Source organism: Rana temporaria, chromosome 1 (genome assembly GCF_905171775.1).
Source record: "Rana temporaria chromosome 1, aRanTem1.1, whole genome shotgun sequence".
NCBI classification, from domain to species: domain Eukaryota; kingdom Metazoa; phylum Chordata; class Amphibia; order Anura; family Ranidae; genus Rana; species Rana temporaria.
Window position 1 is genome coordinate 253,751,008 of NC_053489.1, and position 24,425 is coordinate 253,775,432.

Sequence of the window (24,425 nt, forward strand, 5' to 3'; positions counted from 1 at the left end):
TCGTAGGAGCGCGTAACTTTGTGCGGGCGTAACGTATCTGATTTACGTTACGCCTCCGCAACTTAGATGGGCAAGTGCAGTATTCTCAAAGCACTTGCTCCGTAAGTTGCGGCGGCGTAGCGTAAATCGGCCGACGTAAGCCCGTCTAATTCAAATTGTGAAGAGGTGGGCGTGTGTTATGTAAATTATCCATGACCCGACGTGATTGACGTTTTTCACTTACGGCGCATGCGCCGTCCGTGGAATATCCCAGTGTGCTTTGCGTCAAAGTACGCCGCAAGGACGTATTGGTTTCGGCCTGTACGTAAATGACGTCCAGCCCCATTCACGGACGACTTACGCAAACAACGTAAACATTTCAAATTTCGTCGCGGGAACGACGGCCATACTTAACATTGGTGCGCCGCACTTACGCCACCATATAGCAGGGGTAACTTTACGCCGGGAAAAGCCTAACGTAAACGGCGTAACTTTACTGCGTCGGCCGGGTGTACGTTCGTGAATTCGCGTATCTAGCTGATTTACATATTTTGACGCGTAAATCAGCGCACACGCCCCTAGCGGCCAGCGTAAATATGCAGTTACGATCCGACGGCGTAAGAGACTTATGCCTGTCGGACCTAATAGATATCTATGCGTAACTGATTCTAAGAATCAGGCGCATAGATACGACGGCACAACGCAGAGATAGGACGGCGTATCTGGAGATACGCCGTCGTATCTCTTTTGAGAATCCGGGCCTAAATGTCTATCATAGAAATGTACCTTTTTTTTTTTTAACTTTTTTTGCTTGAAGCCGAGGTCCGGCGGTAAAAAAAAGTTTCACGCGAGTCACGCGGCTTTTTGTGAATGGGCACACCGTGGACGAGGAAGAGGCAGATTAGGACGATCTGCCTAGTAACAGCCTTTTCTGGCATTTATAAAATAGTTTTTTTTGTTTGTTTTTTGAGCCTTTTTGGCTATTTTTTTTATTTTTATTTTTAGGGTGGACCTCTAATTTAAATATAGGTCTATGTTTGTCCCAAGCATGATTAAATTCACTTACTGTAGACTGACTCACTAGCTCTGCAATTTATAATAAGCGCAGGGAACATAGTGAGCATGTACATTGTTGTATACCTATATAGATTTTGTTGGCAGAACTAGGTGTCTGTATTACACAGACAAGCCATGCTAAATGTAAAAAAAGTTGAGATTTGCACATACTATAGTTCTTATAAATCTGAATCTATTGATTATTTGGACATATATTTTTTAACTGAAGATAACATTTGCTCCTGGCAGTTCTATACCTGGTGATATGGTGGTATAAGTGTACATTGCATCTTCCCGGCATTTTCAGCAGACTGAGAATCACTACAGCTACTTTTCCATTCAGTGCTGGAAGTGGAGGTAATCTCTGTCCAGGCACCACAGCCCATTTCTTGCTTCTCTAGGTCATCTGCAGGGCCATAATCAATTGCGTTTTCAGCTGAAAAATAATTATTGTATCTGGTTATCATTGTTCTGTGGTATGCTGATACTCAGTAGCGGTTTAGAGTAACTACATCTTATTTACTATGCAATGTGGTATCTCCCTTCGTCCTCCCCACCTGTTTAGTGCTAGTTAGTTCAGTCCTAGCCAGACCCCCCTGATTCCCTCCATGTCGTCTCAATCAATGTTAATGTTCTGTAGAGACAAGGCTTGGGAAAGTCATTGGGGTTTATTTACTAAAACTGGAGAGTGCAAAATCTGGTGCAGCTCTGCACAGAAACCAATCAGCTTCCATTTTTTTGGCAAAGCTTAACTGAACAAGCTGAAGTTGGAAGCTGATTGTCTACCGTGTACAGCTGCACCAGGTTTTGCACTCTCCAGTTTTAGAAAATCAACCTCACGGTCTTCCTACACTCCAAAAGACTGGAAAAACACCATCTGTACTGCAATTGTCTAAAGTCAAATTACACCGGATTCAACTTAACCCCCCTGGCAGTATTCCCGTGTCTGACTCGGGGTTAAATTTCTGTGCTACGATCGGTAACCCCGAGTCAGACTCGGGCTCGCCTCGCTGAATCCACAGGGAGTGTTTACTTACCTTGTCCCTGGATCCAGCGATGCCACTGCGCTGTGTGAGCGAGCGGGTCCTCACTCGATTCACACAGTGCCTCTGTGTGCCGCCGATCTCCATTCCCTGCGATGTTACGACGCACGGGGCAGAGAACGGCGCCAAATTCAAAAAGGTAAACAAACACCTTACATACAGTATACTGTAATCTTACAGATTACAGTACTGTATGTAAAAAATACACACCCCCCTTGTCCCTAGTGGTCTGCCCAGTGCCCTACATGTTCTTTTATATAATAAAAACGTTTCTTTCTGCCTGAAAACTGTAGATTGTCCATAGCATCCAAAAGTGTCCCTTTATGTCAAAAATTGTTTTAGAGCAGCTAGAAAACAGCGATAATAAATTATAATCACTTGCAGAATTGAGCGATAGCGATTTGTGGGGAAATTCGTCATAAAAAAATAAAAATAATGACAGCGACAATTCTGCAACTGAGCAAATTTCAGTGATTTTGAGTTGATTACATTATTGAATAATTTTTATCATAATTATATTATTATTTGTTATAATTATTAATAATTATTTATTATATTATAATTTATAACTTAGTTTTTAAAAAAAATATCATACCCGGATGCCTACAAGACTCTTGTTTGGACAGATTTAAGTGAGTTATTCCTAAGAATTACAGGCCTACAGTATAAAACGCCAAATTTCCTTGCAAATAATGGTACCGCTTTTAGCACCTAAAATCTGAAATAATCATACCGCCAGGGAGGTTAAAGTGGAATTCCACCCAAAAATGGAACTTCCACTTTTTGAAACCCTCTCCCCTTCTGGTGTCACATTTGGCACCTTTCAGGGGGAGGGGGGAGCAGATACCTGTCTAATACAGGTATTTGCTCCCACTTCCTGGCATAGATCACTTAGGTGATCTACGCCACTTCCGGTGCCTACTCTGTGCCCCCGCTGAATTCTGGGAGACACACGCTCCCAGAACACAGCAGGGACCAGTGAAGACGCGCAGTAGGGAACCGGGAAGTGAAGCCGCCATGCTTAATTTCCTGATTCCCTCACCGAGGATGGCGGCAGGGGCAGCCGAGAGCCGAACGATTGCTGGCCTCGGCTGCTGACATTGCGGGCACCATGGACAGGTAAGTGTCCATATATTAAAAGTCAGCAGCTGCTGTATTTGTAGCTGCTGGCTTTTAATATTTTTTTTTAAGTGGGACCTCCGCTTTAAGTGTCTTATTGAAGAGTTAAACTGCCTGTGGATGAGCCAAGTTGCCAAATGTATGGACAGACTGGGTCTATGGAAGTATGTAAATGCACAAAGCGGAATTTGAAACTGAACACTCCAGCCAGTAAATCAGTCACCCTAAAGTGTGACGGATGGAAACCCTATTTACCATCCGTCTGGCGGATCGGATAAAGGTAGACTCTACGGTCAGTCTTCATCCGATCTCCCATAGGGGAGAGCGGCGCTCTGACAGGTCGGTCCCTGCACAGTGTGCAGAGACCGACCTGTCATCTGCTTGCTCAGCGGGGATCGACGGAGCGATCCCTGAGAAGCAAAGTGGAGCCCGTACATGGACACGTCTGTGTGAAAGGGCCCTTATAGGGTGAAAATTCTTTGTGTCAGTCTTCCAGTTATGTCCTGCATTGTCATCCTGTCACATTGGCTTCTAATGGGGACTTTCAATGGCCATCTTACCACCCATTATTTAGAAATGTTCCACTGTTTTTGCTATCAGGAATCCTGCCCTGAAAAAGGCTTTTGGAGGCATGTAGACAGTGGTTACAAAGAGGCTGAGTGTGGTTTTATACCTACTTTAAAAACTCATACTCCTGTATTTTGGCCATTCGTACAACTTTTTTTCATCATTAATACATAAATCAGGTAACATGAAGCACAATTAAATAATGTATATTTAAAATCACTTGCACAAAGAGACAATATATGTGCACTGCACTTTACACTCCTTCCAAGCCAGTGATTATGGATTCAGATGTACAATGCATATTCATGATTCCCATTCTAAACTACATGCTCAATGATATGATCTGCCTACTGGCTTTAATAATATTTTCTGATCATCTGTATAATGTTGCTTATTTATGAATATTCTAATCTATTAAGCATAACAGTAGAGAAGATTATATAACCCTCTACGTACATTACATACATTACAGACTGATGTAAAGTACATGAATCTAAATTTATGTATGTAAGTAAATCCTTAGTGGGAACATTTGTGACAACTTTTATGCTTGCTGCCAGTAGGATTATCTGGTGACCCAGTTTATCAGGTACATATAGGGGTTGATTTACAAAAAGGAAATCCAGTCTGCACTACAAGTGCACTTGTAAGTGCAGTCGCTGTAGATTGCTGTAGATCTGAGGGGAATCTCTGAAATTAGGGGAAGCTCTGCTGATTTATCATCCATTCATGTGCAAGCAAAAATGCTGTTTTTTATTTTCCTTGCATGTCCCTCTCAGATCTACAGCGACTGCACTTGAAAGTGCACTTGCAGTGCAAAGTGTAATAGTCAACCACCATAGTGTAATAGTGAGCTGAATTTCCACCCTAGCATTACAATATGCATTGCCTGCTTTCTTGTAACTACAGGGTGTTCATAGTACATAGCTACCCCCAAATCCATAAACATTCCTCCCCCTTGATTACCAGCTCTGTGCTACTGTCTGTGCCGAATAAAGCAGGGTGTTTCTTCCCTTTCATATTCCTTTTAAACTAAATCACTCTGTGGCAATAACTAAACTTCATAAAAAGCTGTACTTTCAGAAAACAATAAGTAAATACCTATCTCTCCTGATTCCTGCACCAAATTCTGAGAGCATTGATCTGCTGGTCCCCTGTAGCACTAGTGCTGACCAAACATGAATCAAAATTCAGCCAGTTCAGCAGGGACCGACTTAATTTCCGAGCCATGTATGGGCAGGTTGGTTGTACAAAATTCGGTCTACCAATCTACTTCTGTGCAACCAGCATGTTAGGTTTTTCCCTATCGATCAGTCTTGCCAGCTTTAGTTAGCACCACAGATCAGTGTATTCTCATAGCAGGGAAGACTCCCCACTGTCAGAATACAATAACTCAGTGGGAAGGATTCATTGAGTGTGTGGATAGGGGAATGAGGTAATTTTTTTTGTTCAACCTGCTCATATTTTTGCAGAAAAAAAATATGCAATCATAATATTTTTTACAGGAGCCTGCAAAGCAATGCACCCTCAATCAATGTGTAGCGCCCCTTTACTTTCAGAAAGGACGCTATGTTAAATCTAGTGGGGGATGAGAGAGTTATGTTGCTCTCATTCTTGATTTTGTCAAATTTGGCTGTCGCCAAATCTGGATTGTTCTGTGGGTCAGTCTGCGTTCCAGGAATGCAGTTTCATCTCTGGGCGACAGGTGGCGCCAGAGAGGTCCGCTTCTTCTCAGCAGCCAATTAGAGGAGTTTTCCCTCGCGGGGCATGCTGGGGAGGGGTATTTCTGTGGCGGAGGCCGTTGTTCTGGGTTCTTCGTGGGTTCCGGGTGCGGCACCCACCTTTAGGGTGTGCGCACATCACGGGCCCCATAACTATGGCCTACCTGGCCTGGGGTCGCTACGCGGAGTTCCCGACTCTGGGCCCTCCTGGCCTGGAGCAGCTGATGCTACCAAGGGGCCCCAGTGACTTATTGGGTCCCCACTTCTTTCGAGAAGATCCCAGGCTGTATGCTGTTCGATTGGGGGATCGGCTTGAGGAGAACCCGGAGGCAGGTTATCCAAACAGGCTTGAACGAACCATCGGGGATCTTTTGACCGGACATTGACAGGTACATCACATTGTCACCGGTGACCCCAACGTGATTTACTGGGAGGATTCGCTCTATCATTTAACTCAACCTTGCACTAGGCCTGTGGCAGAGGTCTCAGCATTCAATCAGAGCCAAGTCTGTGGCAGAGACTTGTTCCTCCCAGAAACCTCAAGTGACGCTCTGGCTGCCAGGCCTGTGGCAGGGGTCTGTCCAGGGGCACTTCACCCACTCCGATTAGAGTGGCGACATACTTACTCAACTACAGAAGGCAGGACTGCTTTCTTTATCCAAAGTCTGATACTGAAAAGTTACTCTATTTTCATTAACCTATCCTGTCTCTCTCAAGTTGATGTGTTGGTCGTGTTGGGCCAAGAATCTACAGATTGGACATTCGATTACTGCTCTACTCACTACCTTCACCCCTAGACACTGCATAGAGGTAACTTAATACGCCGATCCCAAATCAATCAGCGGCTCCTGAGGGGGTAGCGCTACAAATGGATCACAGGTGCAATGTCAGGCCTGTAGACATTTCCTCCAGCTTTCTTGCCCGTACCTCTGTACGGGCTTTCTGTTTAAAAGCTGGAGGAAGTGTCATTGAACTACAAGGGTGTAACATGTAACATTAAGCTTGCCATAGATTATTATTATTATTATTATTATTATACAGGATAGATGGATCAAATCTTGGTTGGTTCAGCAGGAAACTGCGGGGACTCGATTCATCTATGGGCAGGCTGATTGTCAATCAACTGAAATGCCTCGTACACAAGATTGGGTTTCCCAGCGGTAAAGAGTTTTTACCGCCAGGAAACCCGAGGGGGAAAGCCGAGAACCAGCTTGGCAGCTTTTTCCCCCTACACACGACCGGTTTTCCTGGCAGGAAAACTGCCATGAGAGCTCTGGCCTGGAAACCCGGCTGTGTGTATGCTTAGGAAAACTGCTGGGTTAACCACTTCAGCCCCGGACCATTTTGCTGGTCAATGACCGGGCCACTTTTTGCAATTCGGCACTGCGACGCTTTAACTGACAATTCTCGCTCTGTAACGAGCGATTGTGGGTGCCCGGTGGTAATAGTGCCCGCCGGGCACGTGCGCGCCTGCACCAGGGGCGAGCAGGGGGCGCGGGCCCCTAGTGACTGAAATGCAAAATCACGTTATATTACGTGATTTTGCGCAGCCGAGCCGACCTATCGTCTGTGGGGAAAATTGCCATGGAGCATACACACGGCCAGTTTTCCCGGCCAAAGCTGTCACGGCAGTTTTCCCGACGAGGCATCAGACTTGGGTACAATCAGCATGCCCCCCCCCCCCCTTCTCGAGATTCTGAATACACATTTACAGTCTACTTAGGCCAAAAATGTTACTTACTTGTGCCTTGTTCACTTTTTTAGTATAGTATGCTTTGCATTATTTCTCCCCTTGCCTTATCTTCCTGCTCCCTGGCATTTAAATAGAAAATATATCTTCGTAGGCCGGCATCTCTTCTGGGTTCCCTTTGCCAACTCACCGATGACATGCATACATCTTGCACATGCCCAGGAATCCTTGTTTCTTTTCCCCCCTGTGTGTTCATTGTAGCGAAAGTATGGAAGAAAAGTCTACCTGCAAGATCTTACAAAATTTAGCAGCTTTACAATGATATCTCCTGGGGAGGGCAGCAGTGACATGGCCTTTCCAGGGGACATCTTTGCAGCCAGGGATATTTCACCACTGCCTAGAAGTACCTGGTAGTCTTTAAGAGAAAAAAGTAGAAAAAAGGTGAATGATTGTCGAACAGCTTGCTTAGTAGCATGCAACAGTGGATTCATTTTTTTGGGGGGGGGGGGGGGGGGGGGGAAATGTCCACTTGAAATATGATTCTCTAAATACTAGCAAACTAATATTAAACATGCCTATGTGCATTAAGCATTAACAACATATCTCCCATCCAACCAAACTTAAGGGATTTGTTAACTTCTGACATAATTCCACCCTGAATTTGAAAATATTTTTAAAGATCACTATGAATTTTAATAGATTCCCCATCTCTTTTGGCATAAATTGTGTCAATCCAGATATACGGTAATCAGGATTGAGGTATGTATATTTATGTGTTTTATATTAAATAAAAATTGTATATAATCTTCTCACTCATGATTTTCCATACTCTTCAAAGTGTTTTGTGATCAATGTCAGCAGATTTTTTTGTTCTTCCAAAATACGCACTGTAATCTCTCTAAATTGCTCGACTCCTAATGCCAATGAGAATTAGAATTAATGCGGTACTGCAGGTGGCAACTTGTATTAATATCCTACACTCTAAGATATGAAAAAAATCTTACTAGGTTTTTGCCAGTTTTCTATATAATTAGAACTTGTAGGTTAATTACTGCCTTGTAAACACAAGAGGCTTGTGAGCCCTGTAGAATCATGACTGCCCATTCATTATGCTGTTTTACACTTTGATTTTATTTACCTAACCCCTTGACTAAACTAATGCTAACCTTAGGGGCTGCCCACGGTGCATGTCCAGGACTTTTCATATAGTCATCAGTGAAGTAATTAGTGTACTTAAATCCCACTTTCACGTTTCATGGCTGTAACACATTTGTTTTGTATCCTTCATTTTCTTTTACTAATTACCATTGTTTGCTGGTTTTCATGATCTTTCACTTTGCTGAATCCTTCTGTGATACATTGGTTTTTATTGTAAGGTTTTGGTTGATTAAAAAAGAGAAACAAAAGCTATATGTAGCACTACCCCCGAAGGAGCTGCTGGTTTAGATTTGGGCCTGCACGTTACCTCACCATTCGTTGTCTAGGGGAATCCAAAGTCTGTAGAAACCTCAATGCCCACACAAGTTGAAAATCCTTTTTGTTAAGCTGTATTCACACAAACTTGCACAGGTAGAGGAATGGAGGGTCAGGGGAAGGTTCAGGCACTCAGTGCAGATCACTGGGGAGCTTTTAAGCTTCAAAAGTCACACTCACCACTTTCCTTCGAGTGGGTATTGCTCACCTGGATAGGCCCCTCTCACCAGCTTAGCAGCCGGGGTGATGCACGAACAAAAAAAGAATAACAGTCTCTGCCACAGACTTTAGTGCGATGAAGTTGAACTGTACAGTAATCCTCTGCCACAGGATTTAGCATTCAGATATCCAGCCTTACAGTTTAAAACCTTTAAGCCGACCCGGCACACTGTAAAGTAACATAGGCTTCAGTGCATCCTCCAATAAAGTCACCAGGCCTTCACCGAGATACCAGCCTTCTGCTTGGTCCTCTCCAGGACAGGTCCTCCCCTGGTTTCCTCTATTGAGTGGCTTCCTCCCTCAGGACGGACGCGCATTAGCTCTGAGTTCTGCCTGTCTGCTGCCTATCTATTTCCACAACTTCTTAGATTCCCTGCATGTTTACGTTTAGTTTACGTTCAATTTCTACAGACTACATATCCCTATAGTGCCTCCTGAAACTTCTCCTTTCATGACGTCTGTAGTTCAGAAGGCAGGCTCTGTGAAATGTGTGACACAGCAGTGCCTACTCCCAGGGTATAGTGAATACAAGTCACAGAAACCAAAAAAGCAATTACATGGGATTCTTCGAAAAGTATGTTTTCAAACTTCAAAATCGTGCAGAATAATAGGCATAGGCTAGAAATAAATGAAAAACAATGTAGAAAAAAATATATGATTTCACATTTTGACCACAGATACACCTTAAAGGGTCACTAAAGGATTTTTTTTTTTTAGCTAAATAGCTTTCTTTACCTTACTGCAGTCCTGGTTTCATGTCCTCATTGTTAGTTTTTGCTTTGATGTTGCTGTAATTCCTCTCTGTTCTGGACACTTCCTGGTTGTCTGTTTCCTGATCACCACAATACTGGGAGATTTCTCACTGTGGTGACTAATCAAGGAGGTGTGTCTAAAACCCCTTAGCACCAATCCAGTTTCGTTTTACAAAACCTTCACTGCCCTTTATTGGCTCTTTGTCTCTGTACATCAGAAAACCAGGAAACAAAAAACTAAACTAAACTGTAGGTTCATTATATGATTGGTTTTTATCTATTTTTAATCATTTTTAAAAGGAATCAGTTAACTATTATGTCTCTATACCCTGTAAACAGTCATTTCAGCCAAATTTTTTTTTTCCTTTAGTGACCCTTTAAAGCAACACATTTTACCTTGTTACTCAGGGCTTTTTTGTTGCGGCAATGCGTTCTGCCACCTCTGGCAGCCCTGTCCTTTGCATCCTGTTGCTGAACACAGAAGGCAGTAGAAGTATTTGCACTACTCGCTTCCTCCCCCGGCTTCTGTGTCAGGCACTCAGGACATGTGTATAGCAGTACATGTGTTAGTGGGTGCCCCAAGTCCCCACTCTGCAACCACTGCATTTTTTTAAGTTCCTCAGGTGCTTCGAGAGTCGGCTCCCGCCCCGCCCCACTTGTGTAGCTCAGAGCCAAGTGCAGTGTTCTAAAACTCCTCCTTTGCTCCATGCTACACACATCTCACAGGCGGGGCAAGACAAGGAGAGCAGGGTGGGCGAGGCGAGGCAGGGCAGAACGGGAGTCGAGACTACACTGTGTTGAAAAAAAGCTGGCGCACGCAACAGACCATGAACAGCTACACTGCAAGCTTTTAAGAGGAGGTGAGCGAAAGCTATAGAGGGAGAGGGAAAAGGGAGGGCGAGTGGTTGTGCACAGAGGCATTGGTCGGGGAGGTGACAGCTGTGAACCACAGTGGGGGGGAATTTGTGAGAAGAGGTGAGAGCTGGAAAGGGGGAGAGGTTGTACAAAGTGAGAGCTGAGTAGTGGGAAGGGGAGGGGGGCAGGTGGTACAGTGACAAGAGTTGGTAGGTTGTTGAGAGGTAGCAGGGGGTGAAGAGGCAAAAGTTGGAGGGTTGAAGAGATGAGAGCTGTGGATTTGGGTGCAAAAGTGAAATGTGGAAGGAGGGTAGAGACAAGCTGTAACTGTGGACTGGGGGTGTAAGCTGTGGATGTGGGGGGGGAGGGGAGTGCAGAGTTTAGTTGTTGACAGGGGGTACTAAGGTGCAGAATTGAGCTCTGGGCAGAGGTACAGTGGAGTGCTGGGGACAGGGAAAAAAGTGATGTGCTGGGGACGGGGGAAAGAAGTGATGTGCTGGGGATGGGGGATAGAAGTGATGTGCTGGGGATGGGGGATATAAGTGATGTGCTGGGGATGGGGGAAAGAAGTGATGTGCTGGGGATGGGGGAAAAAAGTGATGTGCTGGGGATGGGGGAAAGACGTGATGTGCTGGGGATGGGGGAAAGACGTGATGTGCTGGGGATGGGGGAAAGACGTGATGTGCTAGGGATTGTGGAAATACGTGATGTGCTGGGGATGGGGGAAAGAAGTGGTGTGCTGGGGATGGGGGATAGAAGTGCTGTGCTGGGCATGGGGGAAAAAAGTGATGTGCTGGGGATGGGGGAAAGAAGTGATGTGCTGGGGATGGGGCATAGAAGTGATGTGCTGGGGATGGGGGAAAGAAGTGATGTGCTAGGGATGGGGCAAAGAAGTGATGTGCTGGGGATGGGGCATAGAAGTGATGTGCTGGGAATGGGGGAAAGAAGTGATGTGCTGGGGATGGGGCATAGAAGTGATGTGCTGGGAATGGGGGAAAGAAGTGATGTGCTGGGGATGGGGGAAAGAAGTGATGTGCTGGGGATAGGGGGAAAGAAGTGATGTGCTGGGGATGGGGGATAGAAGTGATGTGCTGGGGATGGGGGAAAACGTGATGTGCTGGGGATAGGGGAAAGAAGTGATGTGCTGGGGATGGGGGAAAACGTGATGTGCTGGGGATGGGGGAAATCAGTAATGTGCTGGGGATGGGGGAAAGAAGTGATGTGCTGGGGATGGGGCAAAAAGAGGTGTGCTGCAGAGGGAGGAAAGAAGTGGTAATGTGCGGCCGGGAGGGGGGGGGGGCGTTGTTTTGACGGAAAGAAGAGGGGAGCTGTGGACAGGGGAAAAAGGAGATGAACTGTGGATGGGGGCATAGGTGATGGATAGAAGGGGATGGGGGATAGAGGTGATGTGCTAGGGATGGGGGAAAGAAGTGATGTGCTAGGGATGGGGGACAGAAGTGATGTGCTGGGGATGGGGGAAAGAAGTGGTGTGCTGGGGATGGGGGAAAGAAGTGATGTGCTGGGGATGGGGCATAGAAGTGATGTGCTGGGGATGGGGGAAAGAAGTGATATGCTGGGGATGGGGCATAGAAGTGATGTGCTGGGGATGGGGCATAGAAGTGATGTGCTGGGGATGGGGGAAAGAAGTGATGTGCTGGGGATGGGGGAAAGAAGTGATGTGCTGGGGATGGGGGAAAGAAGTGATGTGCTGGGGATGGGGGAAAGAAGTGATGTGCTGGGGATGGGGCAAAAAGAGGTGTGCTGCAGAGGGAGAAGAGAAGTGGTAATGTGCGGCCGGGAGGGGGGGCGTTGTTTTGGCAGAAATAAGAGGGGAACTGTGGACAGGGGAAGAAGGAGATGAACTGTGGATTGGGGCATAGGTGAGCTGTGGGTGGAGGTCACAGAGGTGAGCAATAGATGGTTACATTGGGGGAGATAAGTAAGTACTGACCCCTGTGCTGCTTTTTTTTCTGTGCCCTATGTAATTTACGTTTTGTGCTGCCCTAGGCCTGACTAAACCCTTGCACCCCCTAATTTAAATATGGCCCACCCCTTCCTGTCAATGCCACGCCCCTTTCTGTTTAAGACCTGCCCTGAAATTTTCGAGTGAGGACATTAGTTCTTAGGGCCGGGGGGGGGGGGGGTTGGATTCCCATAATTTGCATACATTTCTTCTCACTTCCTGTTTGGCTATGGGGCAGGAAGTAAAGGGAAATCTCTGCAATGGGACAAGGATGGTAAAACAATAAACTGTCAGGGGCTATAACCCTCCCTTACTCTATCCAAAGTGTTGCCTATAGTTCTACTTTAAGCAACAATTTCTGATAATTTTATGGAGAGGACTAAGAAGATATAACCATGCCAATGGTGCAGCAGAAAACATAAAACATATAGCACAGTGAGGAAGGTTTGTGGTCCAGGAAGATAGGACAGTCGAAATTAGAAGCAGCTTGTGTTACACTAACAGTGTAGTATAAGCCGGCGGGGACTCTTTCCATGCTTCCCCCCTGCAGAGTGCTGCCCTAGGCCTGGGCCTTGTTGGCCTAGGCCAGGATACAGCGTTGCTCATCGCTGCAGAGCACACTTTGCTAAGCTCTGTGTTATGCACTACTAGGTGCAGTAACTCTGTGCCTTTTTGGGCCTTGAGCAATACGCAGATTTGGCGCTGCTTTACTTCTCTTCCCGCAGAACGATGGGGTTGGGAGCGGAAAGTTGGCTGGGGGTGAGTTCCTGAACGTATTCTCTGAGAAAAAAAGCCCTGCTGTTACCTATATAAGAAGAGAAAAAAAATAATCACAATCCTGCTACCCATGGTGCTGAATAAAGCTCAAGAGTTCAAAAGCAGTCACCCCTCGAGTCTTCTGAAACTGACACTTTCAATTGTATTATACTCCTGTGTTCACCACTGGTTTCTCCTGCTGGTCTCTACTAATGTGTCCTGTATGGATGTGGAGGTCATAAATGATGTGGAGGTCAGAGTTTTAGTTTCAGAAAAAGACTTTGGGGGACCTGCATCGGATCAACGCACTTCAGTAATCTGAGTGTTTACGGCTTGTCCATGATTATTTTATTACAGAATTGTATGAAGACAAAATTACCACCTTCAAGGAACATTTTCATTTATTAAGGGATGTTTTGTTTTATTATGATTGCACTCACTTTGTGCAAGCCTCTGATAATGTTCAATAAAAATGTGTTCTTTAAAAAAAAAAAAAGACTGCGGGGGATGGTTCCTTGTGAATTGAACAGCATTCATAACAGCAAAGGTAAGAGGCTTTACTATTTCATTTTCATAATAGAGTCACTTTAAGCACACAGGCAAAGACTGCAATTTGATGTATTCAGTGGCTAGGAATAAGTGTGTATTTGGTAGATCACAAGTCACACTAATGACTTTTGTCCTGAAAGCTGACAATTAAATTCCAAAATCAGTGTATGAAAAGCTGTACTAATAGGAGAAAAAAAAGGTAATTATTTAGTTTGAATACTTTGCAATATAAATCAAGCGATGACATCTGGTTTCCAAGCTCAGTGCACTAAAAGCTACTGTATATGGAAAAAAATAGAGGCTTCTTTAAAAAAAAAAATATGTACCAATTACTGTCCCAGGATCTGACAATCTCCTGGTGAAGCTCGTAATATAGTAAAACCTGCACCTATTTAATTGTTTATTTTTCACAAAATACATCACTGTTTAAGACACAGGAGTGGACGACTTCCAGAGTGTTTCAAAACATGCCATTTTGGGGGGAAATTAGATGCCTGTATTAAGACATTTCCTCAACTGTTTTAGTCCTAGGAACTGACAATCATTTTCCAAACTTATATAGCACCCTCTAGTGCTAGAATAGTGTAAATAGGTTTTGTCAGTGTAGGTAAATTATTAGCTTGGCTGAAAGCTGGGTTGAATCAGGGTCAGGGTGAGTGACTCAGGGAGGCTGACTGACTCATAAGGCAGCAGCTCTGGTACCTCCCCCTACTTGCAGGAACCTTAAAGAAGCTTCCAAAAGAATGGGTGGGAGGTTAGGAGGAGCTGCCTGGAGCATTGAGGAGGGCCCCAGCCAATCCCCAGCAAGTGGGCTGGTAGGGGGTGGGCACCTTTTAAATACTCAGAGTCAACAACAGGGGGCAGTGAGTGTCAGCTGGAATATTGGAGATGGAGTGCTGAGGAGGCTGTCAGAGGCCTTTGAGGGAGCCCCCTAGTCTAGTACATGTGGTGTGTGTTCCTCATCCATGTGAGCTCCCGGGCGGGCAGGCAGACAAGTGTTGTGTCAGCCATAGTCCCTCCCTCTCTCTGACACAGTCTCTGTGTGTATCTCCTCCATGCCCCCTGTCATCCCCCCTCCCCTCCGGCTCTCTTTCTCCCTCATACACTTTGTGTGTTGTCACTGCTGCCACCCCCACTCCGCACAGCTCGGTGACCGGGACCTGGGGACGTACGATTCCACCTCAACCAAGCTTGGCATCCATTAGCAATCTATTGGAGTCAGGCATTCCAGGATCTAACACAGTGTGAACTTGTACAGACCTATCACTTGTGATTTTGCATTAGAGACTAAAGAGGTAGTCTGTACCAGGATCTGATGACCAGAGGAGGAGGTCTGCTCATTTGTGGAGTTTAGGGCTTATTTTCACCTGATTTCTGGTAAGTGTAACATCCTAGGGGAGCGGTGTCTCACTTGGTGTGATGAAGGAATGAAGATTCTCAAGAATTAATTATAATTATAATTTTCCAAAATTCACCCACGTACTGTAGGTGATTTTGTTACAGCTGATTACTCTACACAAACTTTACAATTTTACCTATACTGAGGACACTGTGTTGCTTTTTAACTAAAACGTTCCTACTATTGGACATTTGGTATAATGGATAATCTATTTAATCTACTTAAAAACTCATTGGGGGTTATTTACGAAAGATAAATCCACTACAAGTGCAAACTACAAGTGAAAAGTGCACTTGGAAGTGCAGTTGCTGTAAATCTGAGGGGTAGATCTGAAATGAGGGGAAGCGCTGCTGATTTTATCATCCAATCATGTGCAAGCTAAAATGCTGTTTTTTTTATCTTCCTTGCATGTCCCCCTCGGTTCTACAGTGACTGCACTTCCAAGTGCACTTTCAGTGCAATTTCAAGTGCACTTTGTACTTGTAGTGCAACGTGGATTTGCCTTTCGTAAATAACCCCCATGTGTTTCAACCTGTAATATTTTAATCAAAAGAGACGTAGAAGAGAAGCTTTTTTTTTGGTTATACTTCTCTTCTGGGTCACAGTAGTGTGTTTACTTGTGCTCTCCTGTGACTCAGAATCAGCTGACAGCAGGCTAAAGCCCTCTGTCAACCGACGTCACAGAGCCACTCCAGGTACTAGAAGGAGCTTGAGAGGTAAAGCCAGCTTCGCTCGCCCCTTCTCCAACCTGGCCCTCCAGTGAGCGCTGGAGGGGCAGAGAGCCATGACTGACAGTCTCCGAACTACGCTCCGAGAAGACAGAGAGCTGAGTAATCAGCAGTCATGTGCTCACACCGTTCTCAGGCTTAGAGCATGCAGTATGGAGGTAAGTAGAGAGATTTTTTTATTTTTATTTACCCCATACTACCCCATCTTCTTTGACATAGAGGGGGAATTTTATCAAAACTGCAGCAGAAACAAACTGGAACAGCTGTACATGAATACCAGCCATCTATCTTCAGTTTGTTCAGTAAGGCCTCGTACACACGACTGGGTTTCTTGGCAAAAAACAGCAAGAAAACTGCTTCTTACCGAGATTCCCGTTCGTGTGTACGAGGCATTCAGGTTTCTCGTCCAGAAATCTGGTCAGAATCTCGACGAGAAAAAAAGACAACATGCCCTCTTTTTTTCTGTCGAGATTCTCATTTGCCAGTTTCCAGACGAAAAACCCGAGAGTTTGTATACTTACCTGTCGCCGTGGAATCCCACACATGCTCGAAATGACTTTGACGACATAGGTAGGATGAAGCAAGATGGCGGCGACGGCATCGAATGTGACGAGCGCATACTCGTCGTAAGCGATGACGTCACCACGTTCTTTCCTTTCAAGAGAACCGCGGTTCTTTTGAAACGAAAGTCAGTACACTCGGGTGGCAAGAGTTTCTTGCCAAGAATCTCGTCAGGGAAAACAACGGGTTTTTCCTGACGAGAGTTCTCGGTCGTGTGTACAAGGCCTTAAGCTTTGAAAATGAAAGCTAAAAGCTGATCGGTTGCCATGCACAGCTGCTTCAGATTTGGTCTCTTTTAATCAATTCAACTTTTTGCATCACTTTTGGTGAACAATTTCTTCACAGTCCTGCTGAATATTTTACACTGCATAAAAAGTATTTTTTGTAAAAAAATAAAATAAAGCACCCCCTGCCCTTTAAGTCCAGGCTGCATGGGCTGTCATAAATAGCTGTACTTAAAATCCTACGTTCCATCCTTTTTTTTTTATCTAGTTTGTGCAGTTAATTAGATGAATGTGCTGTCTCCAGTGCTTGATTCTTTTAGGAAGTTTGCTCTATATGCGTAGAGTGTTTAGAACCCATTTAATTGAATTCTAACATCATTTAGTACATAAACTTACTTTAATAATCATTTATTCAGAGTGATCATAGCAACTCTCTGGCAATCATCCATTCATTTGGCAACACGCCTTGTTTATTTCAAGAGGCAAGAAAGTATGTTGTTCTTTGCATTATTTTAGCAATGTCAGAATCTGTATCCTTTACGTCTGCCCTTTGTTTAAGGACGCTACACTTGGTGCTGCTTGGTGCCAGACACTGTCTTTCAATTTTGCATCATATAACCTATGAGAAAATAGTGCAGTGTAATTGCTCCAAAGCTTAACCAAACTTATATAATACAAACTGCTGAGGAGTCGGACTGTGACACCCAGGCCAAGATGACGTGTATAGAAAAATGTATAACCTAAATGTTCTTTTATGATTAATGAATATAAAATGAATATAACCCCTTGCCAAAATGGTTATATCCAACACATATAAAAAACAGAGACTGAATCAGTTTTAACAGCTTGAAATTGAAATATCACTTTTTAATGGATTGAGCCATTTAGTCAACAAATTACACATTTTCTATTTTTGTATAACCCTTTTTTAAATAAACCATACCTGGTTTGATCTGCACCATTTGGAGCCTCTCTTCCTATTTTTTCCCTCCATTGGAGCCTGTACGGAAACACCTGTTATCCATCTGCTGATTGAAGAGAGTCAAGTCCACTTTCCAGCTGATTGGACCATTGTTCCTATCCAGGATTTCTCCGGGTTTCCGAGACCCTCTGGGACCATCCTCACCCTGATCCAGACCCATTGGGATCACAAGCCTATATGACCCACTGTTGTACAACAGATGAGTCCACCTCATTTGGTAAGGGTATTTTACCTATTTATGTTTGAAGAGTTTGGAGATTAACTGCAGACAAAACTGCAGTGGTTTTCTCACCTGTTGTCCTATGGGAAGAATTTCTTCAGTTTGTTTAGTCTTCACACGGACTATTTTCTTATTTTGAAGCCTTTGCGCTTCTCTGAACTATTTTCACAAGGAGTTATATGTTCACATATATGTTTAATATTCATGATTGCATTTCAGTGTGCACCTTTTATATATATTAGCGCAGCACTAATTATCCACAAATTACACAAATCTGGTCACAAGATCTGCTTTGCACTTAAAAAAACTATAAGATTCTTATTTTTCTTTGTTTTTGAACCTGCAAAAGTGTCAGTTGGAAGCCTACTGCTAGGGGCAATGCAGGTGTGCTCTATTTTAGAAAAATAATGCCCACTGTTGCACACAAATGTGTCACAATTTTATAATAATCTTCTGCCTTTTCCAGCTGAAAAGATAATAGAATAGAGTGAAGGTTTTACTCACCGGAACTGCTTGAAGAGGAACTGCTACTGATCTGCAGTAGCACGGTCTGCGAGGTGTAGGCTATTTCACTCTCTTCAGATTCTGAACATGATGAAACAGGATGAAAAAATGGTATTTGTCTGCATTAAAAAACACACAAACTAATTTATTGCCACCAACAAGCTTGCATTCCCAGCATATTTCATGGACGTCCAACTGGGCTACAAATGTTTTCTCATTTTGTTTGAAGCCCTTCTGTGACCACACAGCTCATTGAGTTCAATGCCCCTTTAATGTTATAGAGAAATCTATTTAAAAAATGCTGAAATATTGATTTTCCCAAGTAGAAATAAGTGAAGTGCTTTTAGCAAGATTTCTTTTAGCTGATCGTGGAATATAGTGAAGGCTTTACTCACTGGCACTGCTTGATGAGGAGCTCCTACTGGTCTGCCGCAGCACAGTGTGGGAGGTGTAGGCTATTTCACTTTCTTCAGATTCTGAATGTGTGGACGAAAAAAGCATTTGTCTAAATAAAACTAACACAAACAAATTTATTGCCACCAACAAGCTTTTTTTCCCAGCATTACATGGAAGCCCAACTGGGCTGCAAATGTTTCCCTTTTTTATTTGAAGCTCTCTGTGACCACAGAGCTCATCACGTTCAATGCACCTCTAATGATATATAAGTCTCTTAAACAAATACTGAAATATAGATATCCCAGCTAGAAATAAGTAAAGTGATTTCAGCAAAATCGATTTTGCTGTGAAATTGTTAATTTTGTCTTTGGAAAAATTTGCCTCAAATTTTGACATATTTTGTTTGGACCCGGCATGGATATAGAAAGAGTTGCCTGTACCAAAAGTTAGGAGAAGCCTTGTATTTTGTTCTTCTGGTTGATTGATGTAGATTGTGATATCACACATCTGCATCTCTATCACAGCCAATCAGAGGAAGCTTTGTATTTATTGATACAAGTACAAGGCTTCGCCTAAATATTGGAGATGCGGTATGGGCGATTCTTTCTACATTCAGAAGTAGAGGGGAGGTTGCTGCTACTGGAACACAGCATCACTTACTGTGCGTAGAACAAGCTAGAGTATAAATTACAACCTAAGCAACAAGATGTCAACATGCAAATAATTAATTTGGTCTAAAACTTTGATGAAGGCTTCTTAGCCGAAACTCGTCAACGTATAGCCTGTACACGTGTACCCATGTAACCAATAAAGACTTTTATTCAAGAACATCCGAGTTGCCGTGTCTGAGCATGGCGGTGTGAAGCTGTTGCAGCGTGTGCTCCGGCGTCCTGGCATGGCTCTGCTGAAGAGCACGGGAGATCTGTGAGGTATCTGCGAGGCAACTGGATTTGGATCGGGAGCGGGGTCTGGACTGTATATGTTAGCCTGTCAGCCGTTGCTATTTCGGCTACTTCTACACTTGGCACCTGCTGTTCCCTGCTGTTACCTGTCATCGTGCTGCCTTCGTAGCCCCGCACCGCACAGCACCACAGCGTACTATCGGCTCCTCCGATACTGATACTGACAGCTCACGCTGACCGTCTAGCCGGAGAGGAGGAGGAGGAGGAAGTGAGTGTGAGTGAGGACGAGTTGCGGAGGCATTAGCTGCTGTGAGCTACGGCGAGCCCCGGTGAGCCGGAGGGGGACTGTGTGGACAGTGCTGGGGCAGCGGGACAGGCTACTATCGCTGCGATAACCCGTGTCTCACCCCCCATCTCCCACAGAGAGTAAAACGGAGTGGGGAGGCACCGAATGTAAATCTGCTGAAAAGGTATACACCGATAAAATATTTAATGCACTCAATGTAAATAAATCTGCGGATGCTTATGACACCTAATTGCTGATACCTGTTATAAAGCGGAACTGCAAATTAAAGTACACCTGTGTTAGGAAAGCGAGGAGGCTGATGCAAAGACGGGGGAAGCAGATTGGAGGACGGAATATTCCTATTCACTCGCACGCTACTCGCCTACAATCGCAATTTCATGTTGCAAAGGAGACAAGCGGCCAAGAAGCAGTGATTTCAGGGAGAGTGCATCAAGAAACAGCTACAGCAAAAACTACTACCAGTTATTCACATCGGGAACAGGGGAAATTATTAAATCCTCAACCACTAAAGCAGGTGCCAACACAAGAGGTGGAGAGGGAGCAGATGGAGCAGCGGGAGCAGCCAAAGCCACAGCACAGCAAGTCAGGTGAGCACAATACCACACATAATGATATGTTATCTGTGAATGTAATTGTAAGCCCACCTGACAGAGACATAATAAAAAGTATTATACAAGATAATGAGGCTGATATGGCTAACAGAGTAATCGGAGACACCCGAAGTACTATGGCTGAAAATACATGTGTAAAGATACCTGATAAACTCAGTGGGATAGGGAAACTGGTTGAGGGGGACCAGGACATTAAAAAACTGTTAAATTCTCTTCCCACTAAAGATGATATACAAGAGCTGATGAGTAAATGGTTGGGCCCTCTGAGGGTAGAAATGGAAGAGATACGGCAAAACACTGAAAACTTAGGTAAGAAGGTTCTAAACTGTACAGTAACACAGGGACTAACTGACGCCCGAGTAGATAAATTGGAGGAAGTAATCACATTACAACATCAGAGAATGGTAACACTGCAGTTACAAATTGAAGAAAATGAAAACAGAAACAGGAGGAACAATATACGGATCAAAGGCATCTCAGAGGCCGTTACTACAGCTGAATTAAGTGGGAGAGTGTCGGCCATTTTTAATGAGATACTGGGTAACCCACCAGATAATCAAATTGAGTTGGATCGGCAGGGCCGGACTGGGAATAAAAACCAGCCCTGGAAATAATTTCATACCAGCCCCATAACATTATTATACCAGCCCAACATCATAACATCATGCGCTTTGCCGGCGGTATAGCTGCGGTGCCCATTCATTTCAATGGGCAGGAGCGGTGGAGGAGTGTGAGGAGCTGCTCTTTCAGAGCGCTTTGCAGGTGATATCTTTAGCGTTATAGCACCTGCAAAGCGCCTTGGTGTGAAAGGGGTTAAACTCTGATATAAAGGGGGGCACTGGTGACCAGAGACCCCACTTATATCAGAGTCCACTGCATTCCCCTTTACATCAGAGTGCCCCCTTGCACTGTATGATGTAAAGGGGAACTCTGGGAATGCGGGGAGGACTCTGGTGACCAGAGACCACCTTCCGCAGAAAGTGAACACTAAGGTAAGGGGGTTTACTGATATAAGGGGAAAACCCAGACTGACCTGGCGGTGCCGTCACTGACCTCCTCTCAGGTACACCGTGTGGGGCTCAGTCAGTCGGCTCCAGCTTGGTGGCTCTGGTTTTATCCCATAGTTTCCTCTCCACAGTCCATACACGTCTGACTTCTCTCTTTACCCTCATCCTGGCGGCACTCCCACTCTCAACTGCTCTCCAGACCTGATATAAGACAAGAGATGGTCAGAGGCTGCGGATGGTACAGGGGAGGTCAGAGGCTGTGGAGGGGGGGGGACATGGGGTCAGGGGCTGCGGAGGGGGGGGACAGGAGGTCACAGGCTGCAGAGGGGGGACAGGAGGTCACAGGCTGCAGAGGGGGGGACAGGAGGTCACAGGCTGCAGAGGGGGGGACAGGAGGTCACAGGCTGCAGAGGGGGGGGGCAGGAGGTCACAGGCTGCAGAGGGGGGGGGGCAGGAGGTCACAGGCTGCAGAGGGGGGGGCAGGAGGTCACAGGCTGCAGGTGGTACAGGGGAGGTCAGAGGCTGCAGGTGGTACAGGGGAGGTCAGAGGCTGCGGGTGGTACAGGGGAGGTCAGAGGCTGCGGTCGGATGGCACAGGGGAGGTCAGAGGCTGCGGATGGCACAGGGGAGGTCAGAGGCTGCGGATGGCACAGGGGAGGTCAGAGGCTGTGGGGAGGGGACAGGTCAGAGGCTGCAGAGGGGGGGACAGGAGGTCAGAGAGGCTGCAGAGGGGGGGGGCAGGAGGTCAGAGGCTGTGGAGGTCAAAGGCTGCAGAGGGGGTCAGGAGGTCAGAGGCTGCGGGGAGGGGACTGGTCAGAGGCTGCAGAGGGGGGGCAGGAGGTCAGAGGCTGCGGAGGTCAAAGGCTGTGGAGGGGGGCAGGAGGTCAGAGGCTGCAGGGAGGGGACAAGTCAGAGGCTGCGGGGAGGGGACAAGTCAGAGACTGCAGGGGGGACGGGAAGTCAGAAGCTGCGGAGGGGGGGACGGGAGGTCAGAGGCTGCGGAGGGGGGAACGGGAGGTCAGAGGCTGCGGAGGGGGGAACGGGAGGTCAGAGGCTGCAGAGGGGGGAACGGGAGGTCAGAAGCTGCGGAGGGGGGGACGGGAGGTCAGAGGCTGCGGAGGGGGGAACGGGAGGTCAGAGGCTGCGGAGGGGGGAACGGGAGGTCAGAGGCTGCAGAGGGGGGAACGGGAGGTCAGAGGCTGCGGAGGGGGGAACGGGAGGTCAGAGGCTGCGGAGGGGGGAACGGGAGGTCAGAGGCTGCAGAGGGGGGAACGGGAGGTCAGAGGCTGCGGAGGGGGGAACGGGAGGTCAGAGGCTGCAGAGGGGGGGCAGGAGGTCAGAGGCTGCAGAGGGGGGGGGGCAGGAGGTCAGAGGCTGTGGAGGTCAAAGCCTGCGGAGGGGGGCAGGAAGTCAGAGGCTGTGGGGAGGGGACAGGTCAGAGGCTATTGGAATCGATATGTTGGGAATGGCTAAAGCTGTCCCCTCCCTGCAGCGTCTGTGTGGTAGTGGCAGTAGATAGAGCTGCTGCAATGATTTGGCTATTGGAATCGATATGTTGGGAATGGCTAAAGCTGCCTAGAGATATTGATTATACAGCCACTGAATGATGGAAAGTCCACCTCCTCTGCAGCCTCTGACCTCCTGCCCCCCCCCCCCCCCCCCCGATCATTCAGTGGCTGTATAATCAATATCTCTAGGCAGCTTAGCCATTCCCGACATATCGATTCCCAATAGCCAAATCATTGCTGCAACAACAGCAGCAGCAGCAGCTCTATCTACTGCCACTGCCACACAGACGCTGCAGGGAGGGGAGGTAGGAAGAGGCACACGCCAGACGAGACCTACCTCACCTCACTGAGCGGTGCCGGCGGTGCTGCTGCTTACATTTTAAAAATGGCGCCGCTCGGCGACTTTGTGTCACTGCGCATGCGCCCGCCTTTCCGAAACTTGCCGAGCGTGTACGGGCTTTCCCGAGCGCGGCTAGACTGTGCTGGCACATGCGCAGTGACACGACATCGCCGAGCGCCGCCATCTTTTTTTCAGGAGCCGCTGCCCTTACAGCGGCCTCCAGGAGCAGCCAGGCGGCCAGCCCACCGGGATTTTTCCCGCTATCCCGGTGGGCCAGTCCGGCCCTGTGGATCGGGTGCATAGGATCCCTACTGATCGTAATCTGACACAAGAACCCCCGAGAGATGTGCTCTGTAGGGTGCATTTTTTTAGGATAAAAGAGGCGATAATGAGGGAGGCCTGGCAAAAAGGTCAGATGGAAATACATAAAGACACAATTCAAGTGTTTCCTGACATAAGCCGTCAGACGAGAGTTAGAAGAAGGAGATTGAAACCTCTATTAGATCTTATTCGCTTAAAAGGCGGGTCCTACAGATGGGGGTACCCGATATCTCTGACCATTAAGAGAGAAGGCGAAACGTTTTACTTAAATGACCCTGCCCAGCTGCCGGAGCTTTTTAAGTTTCTGGGGTCTGAAGCTATTACTGTACCAGATTGGAGGGAAATACAGATCATTCCTAATAGAGATGTGACCCGACAGAGAGGACGAAGTCCAGTAAGCCCAGTAAGCTACTGAAGAAATCCAAGAAATCAAAATGTCGAACAGCAAATATTTTTTTCTCTCTCTCTGCGGGATTTGTTATGTTTTCTTATTTTTTTTTTTTTTTTTTTTTTAATGATACCGCAGATGCTCGGACCCTTTCTCCTTTTTTTTTTTGGGCTGCCTTCCCCCCCTCTGGAGAGGGGTACCATGATACTATAAATATTATGGGACTTTTGTATCTTTCCTTCTGGTAACATTGCTTCCATGTAAACGGAATCGCTCCCCCTTTTT

General features: G+C 46.1%; 1 protein-coding gene across 2 annotated transcripts in view; it reads right to left on the reverse strand.

Annotated features, from left to right (window-relative positions):
* The window catches only part of LOC120940965 (osteocalcin 2-like), a 194,125-nt gene that overhangs the window by 30,242 nt on the left and 139,458 nt on the right, over window positions 1–24,425 (reverse strand). For both annotated transcript variants that reach the window (XM_040354156.1, XM_040354145.1), the window contains 3 exons: window positions 18,756–18,836; window positions 18,361–18,441; window positions 1,293–1,471 (listed from right to left, as the gene is read on the reverse strand). In XM_040354156.1, the coding sequence (XP_040210090.1) occupies window positions 1,293–1,471; window positions 18,361–18,441; window positions 18,756–18,836 (341 nt within the window). The remainder of the gene's footprint in view (window positions 1–1,292; window positions 1,472–18,360; window positions 18,442–18,755; window positions 18,837–24,425) is intronic.